This window comes from Chelon labrosus, assembly GCF_963514085.1.
Source record: "Chelon labrosus genome assembly, chromosome: 1".
NCBI classification, from domain to species: domain Eukaryota; kingdom Metazoa; phylum Chordata; class Actinopteri; order Mugiliformes; family Mugilidae; genus Chelon; species Chelon labrosus.
Genome location: NC_140337.1, coordinates 20,537,333 through 20,554,939, shown reverse-complemented (window position 1 = coordinate 20,554,939; position 17,607 = coordinate 20,537,333). Strand labels below are relative to the sequence as shown.

The 17,607-nt window shown below is 44.8% G+C and overlaps 1 protein-coding gene across 5 annotated transcripts in view; it reads right to left on the bottom strand.

Moving 5' to 3' along the window:
- The window catches only part of dock11 (dedicator of cytokinesis 11), a 77,442-nt gene that overhangs the window by 58,710 nt on the left and 1,125 nt on the right, over positions 1-17,607 (bottom strand). For 4 of the 5 annotated variants that reach the window (XR_014699049.1, XM_084544083.1, XM_084544085.1 and 1 more), the window contains exons 2-9: positions 11,258-11,374; positions 9,043-9,132; positions 6,680-6,762; positions 6,220-6,286; positions 4,882-4,977; positions 4,569-4,703; positions 3,826-4,009; positions 2,027-2,106 (exon numbers count right to left, since the gene is read on the bottom strand). Coding sequence is in view for 4 of the 5 variants with exons in the window: in XM_084544083.1 (XP_084400209.1) it covers positions 2,027-2,106; positions 3,826-4,009; positions 4,569-4,703; positions 4,882-4,977; positions 6,220-6,286; positions 6,680-6,762; positions 9,043-9,132; positions 11,258-11,374 (852 nt within the window). In the remaining variant the exon portion in view is untranslated. Of the gene's footprint in view, positions 1-2,026; positions 2,107-3,825; positions 4,010-4,568; positions 4,704-4,881; positions 4,978-6,219; positions 6,287-6,679; positions 6,763-9,042; positions 9,516-11,257; positions 11,375-17,607 lie in introns of those variants that run through there. The other variant, XM_084544086.1, reaches the window with a different exon arrangement.

Genomic DNA, 17,607 nt, shown 5'->3' with positions numbered 1-17,607 from the left:
CTAGATTGATGTATTTTTATATATTTTTTAAACTAGATTTTATTTTATTGTTTATTTTATTTTACTAGATTCTTACTTATATTTATTATTATTTTACTAGATTTGTACATATACTTGATTTATTTATCTTTTTTTTTATTTTTATCTTGACTTAATTTTTTCTTTTTGGTTCTCAAGAGTGTTTTTCATGTTCAGCTGAGCCACTGTGACCAAGCAGTTTCCCTTGTGGATGAATAAAGTCTAAGTCTAACTCAACAATTGACCCATTATATCTAAGCTCTTACATTTCTGGTAAGTTTTCTGTTTAACCTGCAATAACTGCTTTATGATACATCACATAGTAGGTACATGAAATTAAATTAGTGTCTTCAGAACAAGAATGTGTCCTTTCCAGCGTGTCTCCTGCTCTCCTCCCCTTGAGAGGCAGGAATCACCATGGCAACCACTAAATCAACTGATTGGAGAACCTCCTTTCTCAGTCCAGTATCCACCATGGCTGCATGTGTGGGGTCAACTGTAGTGTCTATTAGCAGGACGCATGAAACCAACCGCAGCTTTAAAGCAAAGCAACTTCTAGATCCGGTGGCTCAAACAGTAATGGACAGTTCACAGAGAAGCATTTTAGCATTTTCTCTTTAAAACCAACACAGACATAGAGGAAGACTGATCCGCAGCGAGCAGAAAGAAGGGAATCTAATGGAGACAAACAACCCTCAGGTCACTGTAAGAGGCCTAATACGTCTCCTTCCCCTCTTCTCCTCCTCCTCCTCCTCCCCTCGTCTCTGCTCTCGTCTCGTCAGGCCTGCAGACAAGTGATCTTTTGCGTGGAGATGGAAAGGCTGTTCTGGAGTGGCCCAGAGCAAAACAGAGAGTAACAGCTGCAGCACAGAGGGCTTTGTTGTCGGCGTGTAGCTCTGGGTTCATAAAGCACCAGAGCATCTGTGGAATAGACGCTCTGGTAGCTGTCAGGCTTAAGAGGCAGAGCCGTTTCCCTCTCTCAGACTATCGTTTTGAGCGAGAGATTATATATATATTTGTTCAGCTACAAAGCTTTTCATTAATTTCTTCTGTTAGTGGGAGACGGCTTTCTTTCATGTTATTAATGGTATCTGCACTAAGACAAAAACTAAATAAAAAATAAAAATAAATTATTACCTTAGTAAAATTGTCCACACTGCACAAATGCAAGTCTTGTACTTTTTATTTTTTTGCTTATACTATTATATAATATTTTGTTTCATTATTATTACAATTTAATTTAATTTATTTTTTATAAATCTAATTTTTATTTATTTTATTTGATTTTATTTTTATTAATTTAATTGTTATTAATGTAATTGTTAATAATATTTTTTATGAATTTAATCTTTATTAATAGATTTTTTTATATTTTTTTTTATTTTTATTTTATTTTAATTAATTTTATTTTTAAACCTTACACCTATTTTTTCTTTTACTATCAGTCTTCAGCAGTTTTTCTTTTATGTGCAACTGAGCTACTGCGACCAAGCTATTTCTCTTGTGGATGAATAAAGTCTATTTAAGTCCAAAGGCTGTTACATAGTCCGCGGGAAGCGAGCGTTTCTGTTTGTCGGGTGTTGGTGTCCGGTTACTGCCGTGCGATTGGTCAGAAATTGGAAGTGGGCGTGGTTAATGCGGAAACGCTAGCAGCAACTCTGTGAGCTCACAGATGCTGATATTCGCTAGTCTCTCCCGGGTAGAGATCGGCATGCTGTGTGTGGGTGCACGCTGAATGAGCGGCGTGATCCCAACATCCGAACAAACATCCGAAAATATGTCCTCCGTCTCCCACAATGCTTAGCGCATGTAACGTATTCTGTAGTGGGAGGGTCCTATGAGGAGTTCAGCACTTGAGTTTCTCGTGAAGTATGAACAGACTTTTTTCTTGTTCTCGCAGCCCTATGAGCAAGAACAAATTTCTTGCTTCTCGCGGAGTATGTAACAAGCCAAGACGACTACCATATCAGAAATCTAAATGTTCTCCAGATCCATCCATCTTTCGTACCTTCATGAGTTCGGTGTGTAAGCTCCTCCCCAGGCTCTCCGGCACGCTCTCGCCTTTACCTTGGCTGGCAGTGTCGTCATCTGATTGAAGAGGAAAGAACACACATTAAGTACGCAACCACACAACAGGCTTCCATCTTCTCTGACGGACAGACTCATATCTTCCACTATCATCCGCTGCTCTGCTGACTCCCAGGCTACTGATAATGCACCGAGTGAACTCTAACTGCTCCTCCATCTTCCTGGACGGCCTCCAAGTCTCACATCGGCATCTGGGAGAATTGTGGCCGAGAAAGCCCTATTGGATTTTATTGGAACAGTCTACAGAGAGCGATCCATTACACAAGAACAAGAGGTGTGCGGAGGTTGGCAGGAGAAACTGCGCAACACTGCTGCCATTGTTTCGCTTAGATCACGGAGAATTTGGGAGTGAAGTACGGCAGCTGAGCTTCAGATTTAACTTCTACCTCCATGTGCGTCCTGTTTATTGTGCATGCGTCATTGTAATATGGAAGTAATTAAAATGTTTGGGGTTGGGGTTAGAGGTGACCTCCTCTGGGACGATCTGAACTCCCTCTACAGTCAGGGAGAAGATTTACCTAAGCTCAAAGGTTACGCTCAAACACACTATTATCATGGCTGTATGAACCATGACTGCACGGGAACATCTCAATAAGACTGTAAACACTAGGCTGAGCAGCAGATTACCTGAGCGTGTGCGTATCCAAAGTAGAGCTGTCCCAAACGATTATTTTTCAAACGATTAATCTAGCGATTATTTTTTCGATTAGTCGACTAATCTAACGACTAATTATAAGATTAGTCTTGAGTTGTTGAAGTTGTGCGTGGCTGTGGATGTGTGCCGCTGAACTGTGGGCATGTTGCAAATATAAAGTAAAAATAAATAAAGATGAACATTTGTCTTGCTGTTTGTTTTGGAGTTGCAACAGATAAATGTTTTAGACTAACATCTAAAAAAAAACAAAAAACGGCGGCACGCGATCTACCGCACTACCTTCGCGATCTAACGGTCGATCGCGACCGACGTAATGAGCACCCAGTCACAGATCATCTCGTCGTTTCTCTCCTCAAAAAATTCTCAAATTCTCTTCAAATGCCGTCCTGCTGTCCTCAGATTTATGACTGGATAGCGCCAGGTGCAGCCAGGAAAGCTCAGACAATGCAGCGCGACCTATACGTGTGTATGTGTGTGTGAGTGTGAGTGCGAGTGCGAGTGCGCTCACTCGCGGGCTGGAGAGACCGAGTAGGCCTACACCGGGATGGGCTGACTGACTGTGATTAGAGATGGTGAAATACTGTTTATTATTATTATTATTATTATTATTATTATTATTATTATTATTATTATCATTATTATTATTTATTTAATTTTTGTAATGATTTTTTTTTATGGTCAAATGAGACTGTGGCGGGCCCAAACGACCGTTTGAAAAATAATCGTTTGGGACAGCTCTAACTTGCTCCTCGCTCCCACCACTGCTTGCCGCCGCCATTGTTATGTTCTTCTTCTTCTTCCGTTTTAAACTAAGGCGTCTACAGCGATTGGCGACTAGCGTTCTGGTGCATATTTACTGCCACCACTGGACTGGAGTGAGAGTTCATCTAGTAGGTTGTTGTTTGGAATGGAGACTTCAACCAAAAAAAAAGGGGGGGCGACGCGTCGACGCAAATTATTCATGTCGACGAATTTATGACGTCGATTACGTCGACTACGTCGACTAATCGTCCCAGCTCTAATCCAAAGTACGATAAGTTAGTTGTTTAAGAGTATAGCTTCACCTAAGACACAGTCCAGCGACTCCGCACCATTCCTCCGGTCCTGTCCGGCGTCTGTGCCGCCCTGCAGAGCCTGTTTCAGCGTGGCCACCCAGTCCTCCATCTCCGCTTCGCTGTCTGCAGCCAGGAAGTGGCTGTAGCGGTCTTGCATCTTCAGCTCGAAGCCATTGCGCCGTATCTTAGGACTCTGAGGAAGGAGATAGATAGATAAATACACTGTTTTAGATTAGTTTTGCGCCAAGCAAACGGCATCTGATGGATTCAGACTTGTTTACAGAGGATGTTTTATGAATGGAAGGAAAGTAAAAGCTGCTGACTCAGACTTATCTGAGGGGCTTAGGTGATAAGCCAGACAATGCAGGTGATTTAGAGGACTAATGCCGTTCAGGTGCAAAATCTGGTTTGCACGTAAAACACGAGCTTCTACATTAAACACACCCAAGCCAGAATGAGTCTCTTCACTCTGCTCATTCGTCTCCTGAGAGAGTTCATCGGACTGAAAGCCTCCTGGCAGCCTTGTCATTCACAGCAGGCCTGAACCAGAAGTACCAGCCTGTGCCATGAGCCAACGGCAGCAGCCTCCTCATAATCCGCTGGAAGGCGTTTTTCTCTTCTGCCCGAGTCAATGGCATGCAGTAAATCTGTATCCAGCAGCTAAAGGCCGCTGGAGCTCACGAGGGGGAGCACACGCTGTGAGTTTAATTAAACTGAACAACAAGCGGCCGCGATCTCAGCTGTGGGCGTACCTGAATGACATCTATGCAGGAGTCCAGGTAGATGGACCCTTTGGTTTCTTTGCAGTTTTTCTCGTCCTTGTAGGAGTTGAGGATGTAGGAGCCGTCGGGGAGCTGGGACAGGTAGAAGTACCTCCTTTTGAATGCCTGCGGTGCACGACAAGAGAGAGCACGTTAGCGGAATTCGGCAATAGCAATAGTCGTACATCTACAACATCCCAGATTATAGCGCACAGGATGAGGGACTGGATAATGCAGATGATTATGGTTGGAGTTATGCTCTGCTAACAGACAGACAGACAGGAGGCCTGGCGCGATGACTCACCCTCATGGAGACAGACAGACTGCTGTTGATGTTGGCTTTCTGAAGCCAGCCCTGCTTCATGATGCCGCCCCTCTGGGAGCACAGCGACGATGTGTCCTGACAAGACACAAACAATGAGAGTCAGGCTTCATTAAGACGGGCTAATCCAGGTTAATGGACCGTGCATCTCGCTCAAAACTGCAGAAAGTGCAACCTCAATAGCGTCGTGTTGCTGCAGGCAGATGCTAATGACAGCGAGCATGAAACATTCACTGAGCTAAGCTGCAGCGTGTTAGCGTTGTTCAGTCGGTGCTAACCGCTCTCCAGCCGCCGTCCACTCAAATCAATTTACCAGAAGGAATTCTTCGGTTTCCCATAAAGGGGTGAGGGGGGGGTAGCTCCATACTTGTCATGGGACTGTTCATCATCGCCGCAGAAAACACAAACATTCATCACAAGGGATCGCCGTCTCTTAGCGAGCGCGCTCTCGCACACAAACACACACACAGAAATTCTCGGGAGTAATGCATCCGGCCGCTTGATAGGAAGCCTAATTTACTTAATGCCACACGTATAATAACACTGAGTGAAGAGGGTAGACGTGTGTGTGTGTTTTTGTTTTTTGTTTCGTCACAATCGAGGTGAGCCTCATCGTACTGAGGCACAGTTTTGTCCTCTGTGAGTCAATCCACACAACCTCCTTCTCTCTCCCTCTCTCTCTGGCTTCGTCCTGTAATCTAATTGGCTGGCTGCTGTCCTCCTTCATTCTCATCATGAACACATACACCCTATATATATATATATATATAGGTACTTGTATTCTCATGTGTAATGTAATATCTCTGGCTGCATTAGCATTGATTTACAGTTATCGGACACTTAAAAGCAAGGATTTTTTGCAGGCATCGCCGCATACAGGTGCGACTAGACCTGCCATCTTGGCTCCAAATGATAATCTGGGGGGTGATGCTAAAAAAGACAGCAGAACAGCATTTATCTTCCGTCAACTGAACCTTTTCTCTTCTCTCTAAGTTTATGCGCTTCCGGCCAGAGGACAGAGGGGGAGGAGGATCGATGAGAGCTATTTATAGGACGTATATAAGGCTTCTGGTTTCACTTCCCCGCTCTCAGTCTCCGAGGAGTGACGAGACTCGGTGGACGACCGGGGCCATAACTCACCTTGTATTCTTCCCTGAGCGACTCGTTTACCCACAGCACGAGCGGCAGAGTCGTTCTCATTTCTGTTCAAGATTTATAGAACGTCGCTAAAAGCGCATAAATGGCCGGGGCGGGAAGCTCGCCCTCCCCTGCAGGGATCGATGTCTGTGATCTAATGACGCCCCCCGCCCCTCTCCTCACCTCGTCTTTGGCGTCTTCGTCGACCTCGAACACGTGAGCTGGCAGCTTATCTGTCTTCAGGCCTTTGCTTTAAAAACCACAGGAAGAGAAAAAAAGAAATAAATCAACTGAACATGTTGCCTCTTACATGAGCACCGTGTAGGTCAGTAAGTCCTGCAACTAAATCTTACATCATTGCTTTCTGACATTTTTTAACCGTGATGTTTCTCTGGCGAAATCATTCTTCATCACAATAAACTAAAAACATCTGGGCTACACCTGTTACATAAACGGAAGGGAAATGAAAATCTGCAAATCTCTGCTGGGGAAGCATCAGAGAGCCGCATTAGCATCCAGTGATCGCTCATCATCCCGCAGATCCATGCGAGCGGAGAGAAAATCCCTTGTACAAGCTCTGAGCCCTAACATCTAGACAGGTCCACACATCCAAAGAACATTTTTAATTCACTTCAATCCTTACCTCGGCAACATGCGGAAGTCGCCCGAGTAAGCCTCGTACTTGTAGTTGATCACGTGCCAGTCGGTGTTGTACATCTTGATGCACTGCCAAACGGGTCAAACGCATAGAGAGAGAGCTGGATTAGCGGCAGACACACTCAAATGCAACAACCGTGCCAGGGAACAGGCCTAAATCTGTTCCCGTCTAAATAGGAATTGCGAAAGAGAGAGGACTGAGCTCTGAGTTGGTGATTTTGCAGGGAACGTTTCGGCTCAGGAAACTTTTATTCAGGACGCAACTGCGAGTCGAAACTTTCGCTTCGGTGAACTGAGCTACGGAGGCCAAGAGGTGCAAAACTTTTACCAAAATGTGAAACACTTTTACAAAGCTTGAGACAAATTTAAATTTTAGAAAACATTCCTACATATCATAAAACACAATTACGTTGCCATAACACATTTCCCGAAACATTCATTCATTCATTCATCTTCTGTAGCCGCTTATTCCTGTGAAGGAGCCTGGAGCCTATCCCAGTTGTCATTGGGCGAGAGGTGGGGTACACCCTGGACAGGTCTCCAGTCTATCACAGGGCTAACACAGAGAGACAGACAACCATTCACACCTACGGCCAATTTAGAATCACCAATTAACCTAACCAGCATGTCTTTGGATGGTGGGAGGAAGCTGGAGTACCCGGAGAGAACCCACACAGACACAGGGAGAACAAGCAAACTCCACACAGAAAGGCCCAGTCGGCCCATGGATTTGAACCCGGGACCTTCTCGCTGTGAGGCATCAGTGCTAACCACCTCGCCACTGTGCCGCCCAAGTCCCGAAACAAATTTACATTTCAGAAAACAAATGAACACGACACCGAAACACTTCTGCAACACGCTGCTCATGTGTTTGCCACAAAATGAACTCCATCAACGACAACAACAACCTGTATTGGCCGCTCCCGTTATCACTTCCTGTTCAACCCCAGAGTTGGTACATTCCCTTTTCGGTTGACGGTTGATATTTGTAAATTTGTTTCGGGACTTGTAAATGTGTTCTGGCAATGTAATTTTGTTTTATGATATGTAAAAACTACGAGTGGGACTGATTAAAAAAATTTAATCTAATTAATTAGAGACTTTGTAATTAATTAATCTCGATTAATCGCATTTTAATCGCATAACAAAATTTGGCCCAAAAAGCAACTTTTTTTTTTTTTTTTTAGCAACATTTTTTAATTTAAATGGATTTTAGTGGATGGCTGAATCGAATAATAGACACAGACATGAATATTCTAAACTCAAGCTCTTTTAAAGTCTGGAACAATGCGTTTATTTGCATTTCAAATCAAAACAGTAGAAAAAGAAAGAAATATCCTTGTCCAACACTGAACAGCCCTAAAGTTAAAGTGCCACTGGAAGAACTTTAAGTAGTTTTTCAGAACAGTATTGATTTTATATGGTTAAAAAAAAAATGTTTGGGTTGCCGTCGGTTTCTGTGCTCACATGTTTTGCATTTCGATGGTACCGTAGTGTTGAAGTGCTTCGTGGTATGCAAACTTTTTTTTGTACAATTTGCACAAAACCCCGCTTTTATCAAGGCTTCCATCAGGTAGTTTTTTTAAATAAAATTTGCCTTCCATCAGTCCTAGCAACGTGCTTTTATCCGATCGAGCTCTGACGTATGCATCAGTGTAATCGGTGTACCAGGAAATCGTGCACTGACAAAAGTTCTGCGTTGTTTGGAATGAAAACTGTGATTAAATGCGTTAATTTTTATGAACGCGTCAATTTTTTGTAATTAATTAATCAGAATTAACGCGTTAAAGTCCCACCTCAAGTAAAAATGTTTTTTAAAATGTAACTTCAAGCTTTGTAAAAGTGTTTCACATTTTGTAACGCTGGTTTGCACCTCCCGGCCACCGTACCGAACGGATCTCTGTTCGATAAATCCCGAGCGAGGCAGCGTTTGTTTTGACAATCCCTATGACAGTTGTTTCCATGCTACATCACAGTCATGAGGCCTGGCTGACGAACACAGATTTAGAGCCTGGCAGAGTAGCAGAGGAGTCTGTATTTCATAAGAACAGTGTGTGTTTACTGCTGGAGAGTGTTCCTCTAAGAGCTTCAAGTGACGGTCAAACGTCGGTGTCAAATAATCAGGGAGTCATCTGGCATGTTTGCTAAAGGGAGGAATTCACGCTGCACCGTGTTTTTTTTAATATAAGGAAGCAAAAAAAGTCAACTCTGAACCGCCAAGCTTCGGTTGTTTCACTCCAAAACTTCCCGTTTATTTTTAGAACCGACTTCATGTCACTGCTGGTGAGCGCAGCGTTTGGCACCAGGTGGGCTGTGTCATGGACGTGGGCGCGCTGGGGTTATAAGTACCTCTTTGGCAAACAGACTCCTGGCCTCCCGCTCGGCATTCTGGGGCACCGAGGGAACGACGGTCCTCCTCTGCCGGGAGATCTGAGACTCCTGCATGATTCACAAAACACACACACACACACAGCGAGTCACACATGTGGACGTGAAATGACTGATGATGACGAATCTTTAAAGGTGCTTAGTAGAAGGGAATTGGGTCAGAGGAGCGGACTGAATTGGTGAAAGCAGGGGGCAGAGTCAACAAATTCTCTCAAGACGGGGGGAAAAAACATGTAGGCAAGAAGCAAGACGTGCAACTAAGCGGAACCACATGTGTCTGAAGAAGGAGCGGTAAGTACAGAGCAGAGGTACCTGGCTGGATCGTACTTGTCTGACCCATAAATAACTGAGCCTCCCGTGCCCCGCCGTGCCGTGGATGAGCAGTTGTTTACGATGGGAAGCCTTTCTTTAGGAAGTGATATTTTACAGCTACCTTGTTTCAGTCTGACTCAAGACAGAAATAAGCTGCTGATTCGGCCGTTTATTGTGGAGATTTTACCACAAGCGCCCGAAAGCATGAAGCATCTGTACATCAGCTACAAGCTACTGAGCTCCAGTGGTAGAGGTGATGGGCGCATAAGCTTGGAATAAAGGTGGAGCCAATTTCATAGTCCAAATAAACAGCTTAGAAGAGAAAACTGACATTTAACATTATGTATTTTAAACAATGTTTTTGAGCCACCGGGCTTCATGGATTAGCCCCATGCTGAAAAGCATCTGCCACCAGGCCATAAAAAGCTATTAGTGTGCTAATTACACTGAACACCTTCCCTAACACCTAGTGAGAAACAGCCCGGGGCTCCCACTGATTCAGTGAGCGGCGATGTCTTCATATATCCGTCCAAGAAAAATGTGCGCCGTATGTGAAACGTACACCCATTGGACAGTTTATTAGGTACACTAGTGAGAATGAATGCATTCTAATGCAGCAGTCATGCACTAAATCTTGTCTTTATGTTTTTCATCAATACACAGGATTAGATGAAACAATCCCTTGTGCCAAAATCCCAGGCAAAACACAATTAGAGGCCCTGTCCAGATGAGAAACCCTAACAAACCTACAGTCATGTGATATGAAGCTTAACCTACAATCTAAATGAACTAAGTAAATGCTGCTGGCTTGTATGGCCCGCTCAGCAGCAGACGCTAACTCAAACCTTGTGAAGTATAAGCTAACCAAATGCTACTGGCTAGCTTAACCTAAAATCTAAATGAACTAAGTAAGTGCTGCTGGCTTGTAGGCCCACACACCAGCAGAGGATAATTCAAACATTGTGAAACATAAGCTTGTATGGCCCGCTCAGCAGCTAACCATAGCTACCAAGCAATATGAAGACATCAGGAACCTGGCCTAAACAACAGCAGTATGCAGCATGTCATTGGGGTTTTCAAGTGGGCATGAAGCTAAATGAAGCATTTGTTTAATATAACTGTGTTTTCATTTCATTTTGGAGGCCGTGGTTGGTAGTGCTGTTAAACTGCATTGTACTGACACATGTTTCTATCATTTTGGCAACTTCATTTTCGTCAGTGGTTTAGAAACATTCATTCATTTTCTGTAACCGCTTGTTCTGTGAAGGGTCAAGGGGCGCTGGAGCCTATCCCAGCTGTCATTGGGCGACTGGCGGGGTACACCCTGGACAAGTCGCCAAATTAGAATCACCAATTAACCTAACGAGCATGTCTTTGGACGGTGGGAGGAAGCTGGAGTCCTACAGAAACATTTTTATGTCTAATTCAATCCACAAACTGCATCCCGTTGAAATAATTACCACCTTTCTGAACTGAAGCAGGTGGGATTTAGGGGATTTAGTGCAGGACTGTAACGCTGGAATGCATTCATTTTGACTAGTGTACCTAATATTTTGTCAGATGAGTGCATATTAATATATATATATTATATATGTATGTGCAAAAAAACTGTCAAGATAGAAATGTGAGAAGTGCTTATGCTACTACATCCACTGATTCTGCTCCTGACCGTTACAATACAGCACAAATAGAGCCAGACATGAGACATAATGTAACTCAAGGGCCGTGTTTCCATCCCATAGTTTCACCCTAAAGAGCAGTGACAAGTTAATTATCCAATAAAACAAATATAGAGGATTGCTGACATTGCAAAAACACTCAGAGAGGTGTCATCTCGTTGATAACGGAGGAGGCGGGGACTCACCGAGACATCGTCGACGGGGCACAGCAGCAGGTCTCGGTGGGGGTCACTGTGGATCTGGGCCTTCCTCTGAAACACCACCGCCTCATAGTCGAGCGGTTCGATGATCTTTGGCTGCTCCTGAGAGGTGGGGAGACGGGAAAGGAGAGCAGTTTCAATTTGACGTCAGGTTGGGATATTTTTGCCTTTACTGCAACGTAAAAAAAAACAAAAAAACAAAAAAACAAAAACACTGTAGGGCCTCAACCCGCCCCCTCTCAGCTGTTCGAGAGTAGCGTTCACCTACAGAGCAGCGGATACGCGCGAGATAAAATAGGCAACCACAAAGTTCAGAGGATGTCACAGTTCAGGGAAACTGTTGCTCAGGCAACAAAAAAAACACAACATGATGACAAAGGGGTAGAGGCCGACAATAACTTCACACAGAAAAACAGGTGAGATAAAGCAGAAAAGTCATGGTGCGTGACTTAACAGGTGTATGCAATGAAATACAACTCAACTGTGGATAATGTTAATGTGTGATGATGAAACAAAAGGGCTGGATCCCGTGCTGCAGCTTTAAAAAAAATCAAAACTTCCTGTTTTAGGTTTCATAGAGAAGTAGGATGAAATGAAATCATCTTCCCCCGTTGTGTCTTAAAGGGGCCGATGGGCTTAAATGCCAGCCTCCCACAACTAGGTCAGGACGCGATCTCGACTATAAACCTAAACCACTTGGAAGGATTCAAAGTTAATTCCAAAAAAGTGCCACTTTAAGCTCAAGCTGAGCAGGAGGAAAGGAAAAAAAGAAAACGGTGATGAATAGCTTAGCCGAGCAGAGGAAAATCAGACCGTGTGGACTTGATCGGCTTCTGGTGCCACATTAGTGAACCGCTGCCGGGGTCTGAAAGCAGGGAGGGCAGACGAACGGTGGAGGAGGAGAAAGGCTCTATAAAGCTGACCGTGCACTACAGCTGGGGGAGTGTGACTGAGTGATTTTCCACCTTGTACTCTGTCATGTTTCCATTGAAGTGTTGCAGCTGAGATGTGGACCTTTGTTTTTGTATCGCACCTTTGGTGAACCCGGAAGGCACCTTTTGTTTTTTTCACCTTGCCATCTGAAAATGTCAATACGACTGTTTAGATGCACAGTTTATTGTTTGCAACGATTCACACTCACACCGATCAGGCATAACATTATGACCACCTTCCTAATATTGTGTAGGTCTCCCTTGTGCCTCCAAAACAGATGTGACTCATCAGAGAATGGACATGAGCCTTCTGAGGGTGTCCTGTGGTGTCTGGTAACAGGATGTTGTTAGTGGGGGCCTTTGAGGGGAGGGGCCTCTGTAGATCATCCCACAGATACTTGATCAGTTTGGGATCTAGTGAATTTGGAGGCCAGGTCAACACCTTGAGATGTTCTTCATGTTTTTTTTTTAGTTGTTCCTAAACCGTTTTTGTGTGTGCTGCCATCAAGGAGTGTCATTGCTATGGGGTGGGGGTGCCTGGTCTGGTCTAGGTAGGTGCTACATGTCTAAGTAACATCCACACCAATGAATGAATGCCAGGTCTAAACGTTTTCTAGCAGAACATTGGATTGACACAAGATGGTCAAAGTTATTTACTTCTCCTGTGAGTGGTCATAATGTTGTGGCTGTATCGGTGTATTCTGTATGTCGTCTATCAACTTGTGACAGCTCCACAGAAGCCAAGCCTTAAAGCCACAATGCAAGTTGTGTTGTGCATCATTTTATGCACTTTTTGCAGAAATTTTGTATCTTCAGCTCCGTTTGAATTTTACGAAAATTTTATCTCGGGGTACTTAAACAGTATCTGGCTGCAGGGATGTGTGTTAAGAGGCTAACGTCTCCTTCTTGAGCACACTAGTATCTGTGCACAAGCCACGTTTTGTAACCAGTCATTCGACCGCTGAAGTAAGCCGGTTACATGCTCGTGTTCTCTGCAGATTTTTCCACCAGACGCTCACTTTCTCTGTTTTCCACAGAAACCCTCTGTCTCGCATTTTTTTTATTTATTATTTTTTTTTGAACCACTAATCTAAATAAAAACTTCCTAATGGTACGAGTGAGTCTGAATATTTTCCTACTTCTCTGTGGTGTGTGGAATCACTGCAATCTTTTCCCACACAGAGCCGCTACTTATTGGACTACTACCAGCAGCAGCAGCAGCAGCACAACGCAACAGCTACAAGTCTGCAGAAACCATTACACATGGCTGTACCGCCCCTGCACCCAACGCACAGCAGCTCTGCTTCCTGTCATGTGCAACGAGCCGAACCGCAGAGCTACGCGTCGGAGGAGGCTGTCGGCAGCGATGCAGGGCTGGAGGCTGCGACGCCGATCACGTTACAGCGAGGCAGAGGGAGTGAGAGGAAGCAAAGTAAGAGGAGGAAAGGCAGATGAGTGGGTTCTGCTTTCACAGAAAGAAGCAGAGAATCAGAGTCATGCTGCTGTGAAACCAAAGTCGTCGCCGATTGAGAAAGGCCCGGAGGTGGTAAAACACCAAAAAGGACGTGGCACAACACTTGGGTGTAACTAGAAAACAACCAAGACACTTTCCCATCGTATCTGTGTCGCCAGCTCCCATTACGTCTCGCGCCTCCTTCTCTCAACTATCACTCTGGCTGGGGAACACTCAAACGCCAAACGCCGAGTACAAAGCACAAGTTCCACAAGTTACGCCTCCAGGGAACCGCGGCGATGGTGATAGTGATGATGTGAGCGAGGGTGCGTTTCCAGATGTCTGCGTCCCGTTATGGGTCTGCAGATGTGAAGCTCCGACAAAAAAAAAAAGAAAAAACATTTTATTACATGGGCTAGGGCAGCTGACACGTTACACACAGAATGGATGGGGCGCAGTTTAAAACGGCATCGATGTCCCGTGGCTGACCCCGGCTAAGTGCTCCAATCTGTGCGCGAATGAGCTGCACCGGCTCACTGCTAGCAAGCCTCTTACGCCCCTGTATCGCTCCAGGACTATCCTAAAGAGATGTATTAATGTTTAAACAGAGCTCACTGCCACACTCACCAATATGTTTTCATATTAGGGATAATATAATAATATTCAGTGGACAGTAATGTGGCAGAGACAAATTTCTGATACATGGATATTTAGAATGCATAGACTGTACGTAAATATGGACGCAGCCAGCAGGTCTGAAAGAAAGAAGCCAATGCGGAAGAATAGTAGTCCATTCCTCCACTGAAGTCAATGAATTTCTGATTCTCATAGGCGTGCTGGCTTGATTAACATTCATTCATTCATTTTCTGTAACCGCTTGTTCCTGTGAAGGGTCGCAGGGTGGAGTGAGAGGTGGGGTACACCCTGGGCAGGTCGCCAGTCCATCGCAGGGCATCGCATTCACACCTACGGTCACCAATGAACCTAACCAGCATGTCTTTGGACGGTGGGAGGAAGCCGGAGTACCCGGAGAGAACCCACGCTGACACAGGGAGAACATGCAAACTCCACACAGAAAGTCCCAGTCGGCCGATGGATTCAAACCCAGGACCTTCTCATTGCGAGGCATCAGTGCTACCACCTCGCCACTGTGCCGCCGGCTTGATTAATATGCCTGGTCAAACGGGACTTGGGGTTTTCAGGTCAGAGCCACCCGTCGCTCCACCCCAGCTCCTCCCCAGCTCCACTGGCTCCAAAAGAAACAAAATGGCGACGGCCAAACGTCAAACTTGAGGCGTCAAAACATTAAACAACGCAAACAATATCAATACACAGACTGAACTTCGTGGACTGGACATTTTTGAGGAGGTCATGTTGTGGCGACCTGTCCAGGGTGTACCCCGCCTCTCACCCAATGACAGCTGGGATAGCCCCCCCCCCCCCCGCAACCCTTCACAGGACAAGCGGTTACAGAAGATGAATGAATGAATGAATGAATGAATAGAGGTTTCTTCATGGTGTTCAGCAGTTTTACTGATAATCCCAACAGCCTCAGCTTTTCCTCATGCCTTTATGTTCCCTACATTAAGTTACCCGGTCATCAGCTTTGCTAACTGTTAGCCCCAGTTGCCTAGCAGCGGACCATGTGAATGTCAAACATTTTTTTTGTTTTGTATGTGACTTCCCATGTCGTAACCACAAGCACACGAGTTCCATTTGACGGCAGCATGAGTTTCTGAGTCCTCTACACTGTCAACGTCAACAGCGCATTCCTCCAGAGTGGTTCCCAAACCTTTTTTAGTCATTTCCTCCTCTGTTTGGGAACCATTTAAGGTTGAAGTGTATTTTTCTATGGGTTAGTCTGAGTCTCAGTTACTCAATTTTAAGGTTTAGTCTATAAAATGTCAGAAAATCGTCAAAACAACACAGTCCTTGTTTGATTTTACCAACAGCGAGGAAACTGTTCCAAAACATGTTAAGTTTTCTGTCATAAAGATGAAGAAATTTGAAAATCTGTAACTTGCACATGTTTGAATTTACTGAAAAATTACTTTTAATCAATTATTCACATGGTTCCCATTTTGCTAATGAACACAATGATTGATCGGTTAATAATTTTAATAGCTTTTGTAAGGTCAAATGCTAGATGGGTATCTTCTTTAGGCGCTGACGCAAGTGGAAGCCTTCCCGGTAGCTCTCTCTCTCTAGTTTGTTTTTCTAATACCGAATTTCCCACGGGATAAATAAAGTATCTCTCTATCGGTCTATGAATATAAATCAGAAAGAATTGGTTAATGGGCTAAGACAGGCAAAGGCCAAGACAAAGGCAGCTGGACTACTCACTGGAGCGGCTTCTGACCTGGATGAGAATCTCATATTGGTCTTATTGGTTAATAGCTTTGTTTCTTATGTGTAGCAGCTTGCTGTTGGACTTCCTGCAAAACTACAATTAAACCAGAGTAAAGCTTCATTGGCAGGCTTCCCCGTGGGAAAACACCAGAAACACATTGTGCATAAGTAGCCCAGACGAGAGATTTCACAGATTTTAGGAACCCGTCACTATTCTTTGACGCCTTAGCCTACGTAGCAGCCTGCACACATACATACATCCGTACAACAGGTACGATCAGATATCCGGGCTAATGATCACGGTCCGACTAGCATCTCGAGACGCAAGAATAGAGTCAAGAGGCAGCGTCTGTGATCAGACAGAAACCACAACAAGGGCTATTTTCTCGACAAAGGAAGACATTTGCTCTTCACACACGGACTGATTACCCGAACGCAACGACGCAAAGGCAAGAAACCAGAAGGCTTCCAGGATCTTGATTCTTCAAATACATGTGCAGATAAACTCCATTAGTGTCCAATTGTAAGTTAACAGAAAACTAAACACAGACGCAACCTTCTATGACTAAGAGGAATACAAATAATCACTGACACATCAGCTGAAAGTAATTCCCATTAAATCAACTCAGTGCTAAGTGGCTCAAGGGGTTGTCTGAAGCGTTTAGGGAAAAAAAACAAAAAGAAAACACACACAAGTGTTCTCCGCTTTGGTGTTTGGTTTCTACTTGGAAACAAGTAGTCGCCTTTCTCGTCTTGGAAGCGGACTCCTCTTCCAGTAGCCGCCGAGTTTACAGAGGCGAAGGAGGCAATAACGAATGAACAACCCGGCCGGAGTCACGGAGGAAGCGTGGTCACAGCACGCCTGAGGGAATCCCCATGTTGAGGGGGTGAAAACAGGCCACGCACCCACCACAAAACGGCATTTGTTCTCGGCTGGCAGCGCACAACATGAGCGGCCCCCATCCTCACTTCCCTGGAACATGTCACACGGGGCTGCAAGGAGACGGACACACACCACACACACACACACACACACACACACAAGCAAGCAAGCAAGCGCTCCCACCTCTGTTACGGAAATTAGAGCCTCATCACAAGATTGTTACGGCGGTGGCGGGGTTGGGGTGGCGGGAGGGAAACTCTTTGCGTCACACTCCTCAAGATGATCATCATAAGACTGCAGACGGGTCCCCTGGGGGAGCCGGAGTTTATCTCTTACACAAACTCGCCCTGCTCTGCTCTCTAAACAACCCAAAGATATATTGGGAGCGCTGTGTTTAAGTCGCAGCTCTTGGCTGTCACAGAATGAGAGAGATGGCAGATGGTTTCTGTTATATGCAAACATATATATATATATATATATATATATATATATATAAAACACAAAACAAGATGTCAGCGACGTGCCCTGACATCACTGTGGTGAAGTTTCGAGGCCAGCGTCAACCCCGGCAAATGCACGAATACCCACACACGGATGCCGCCCCGGGAGGCTCCTAAATGATATTCATATCAAGCCATTGCTCCTAATCCACCCCCCCCCCCCTCCTCCTCCTCCTCCTCCTCCTCCTCATTACTGCAGCCGGCTCCAGCATCATCCA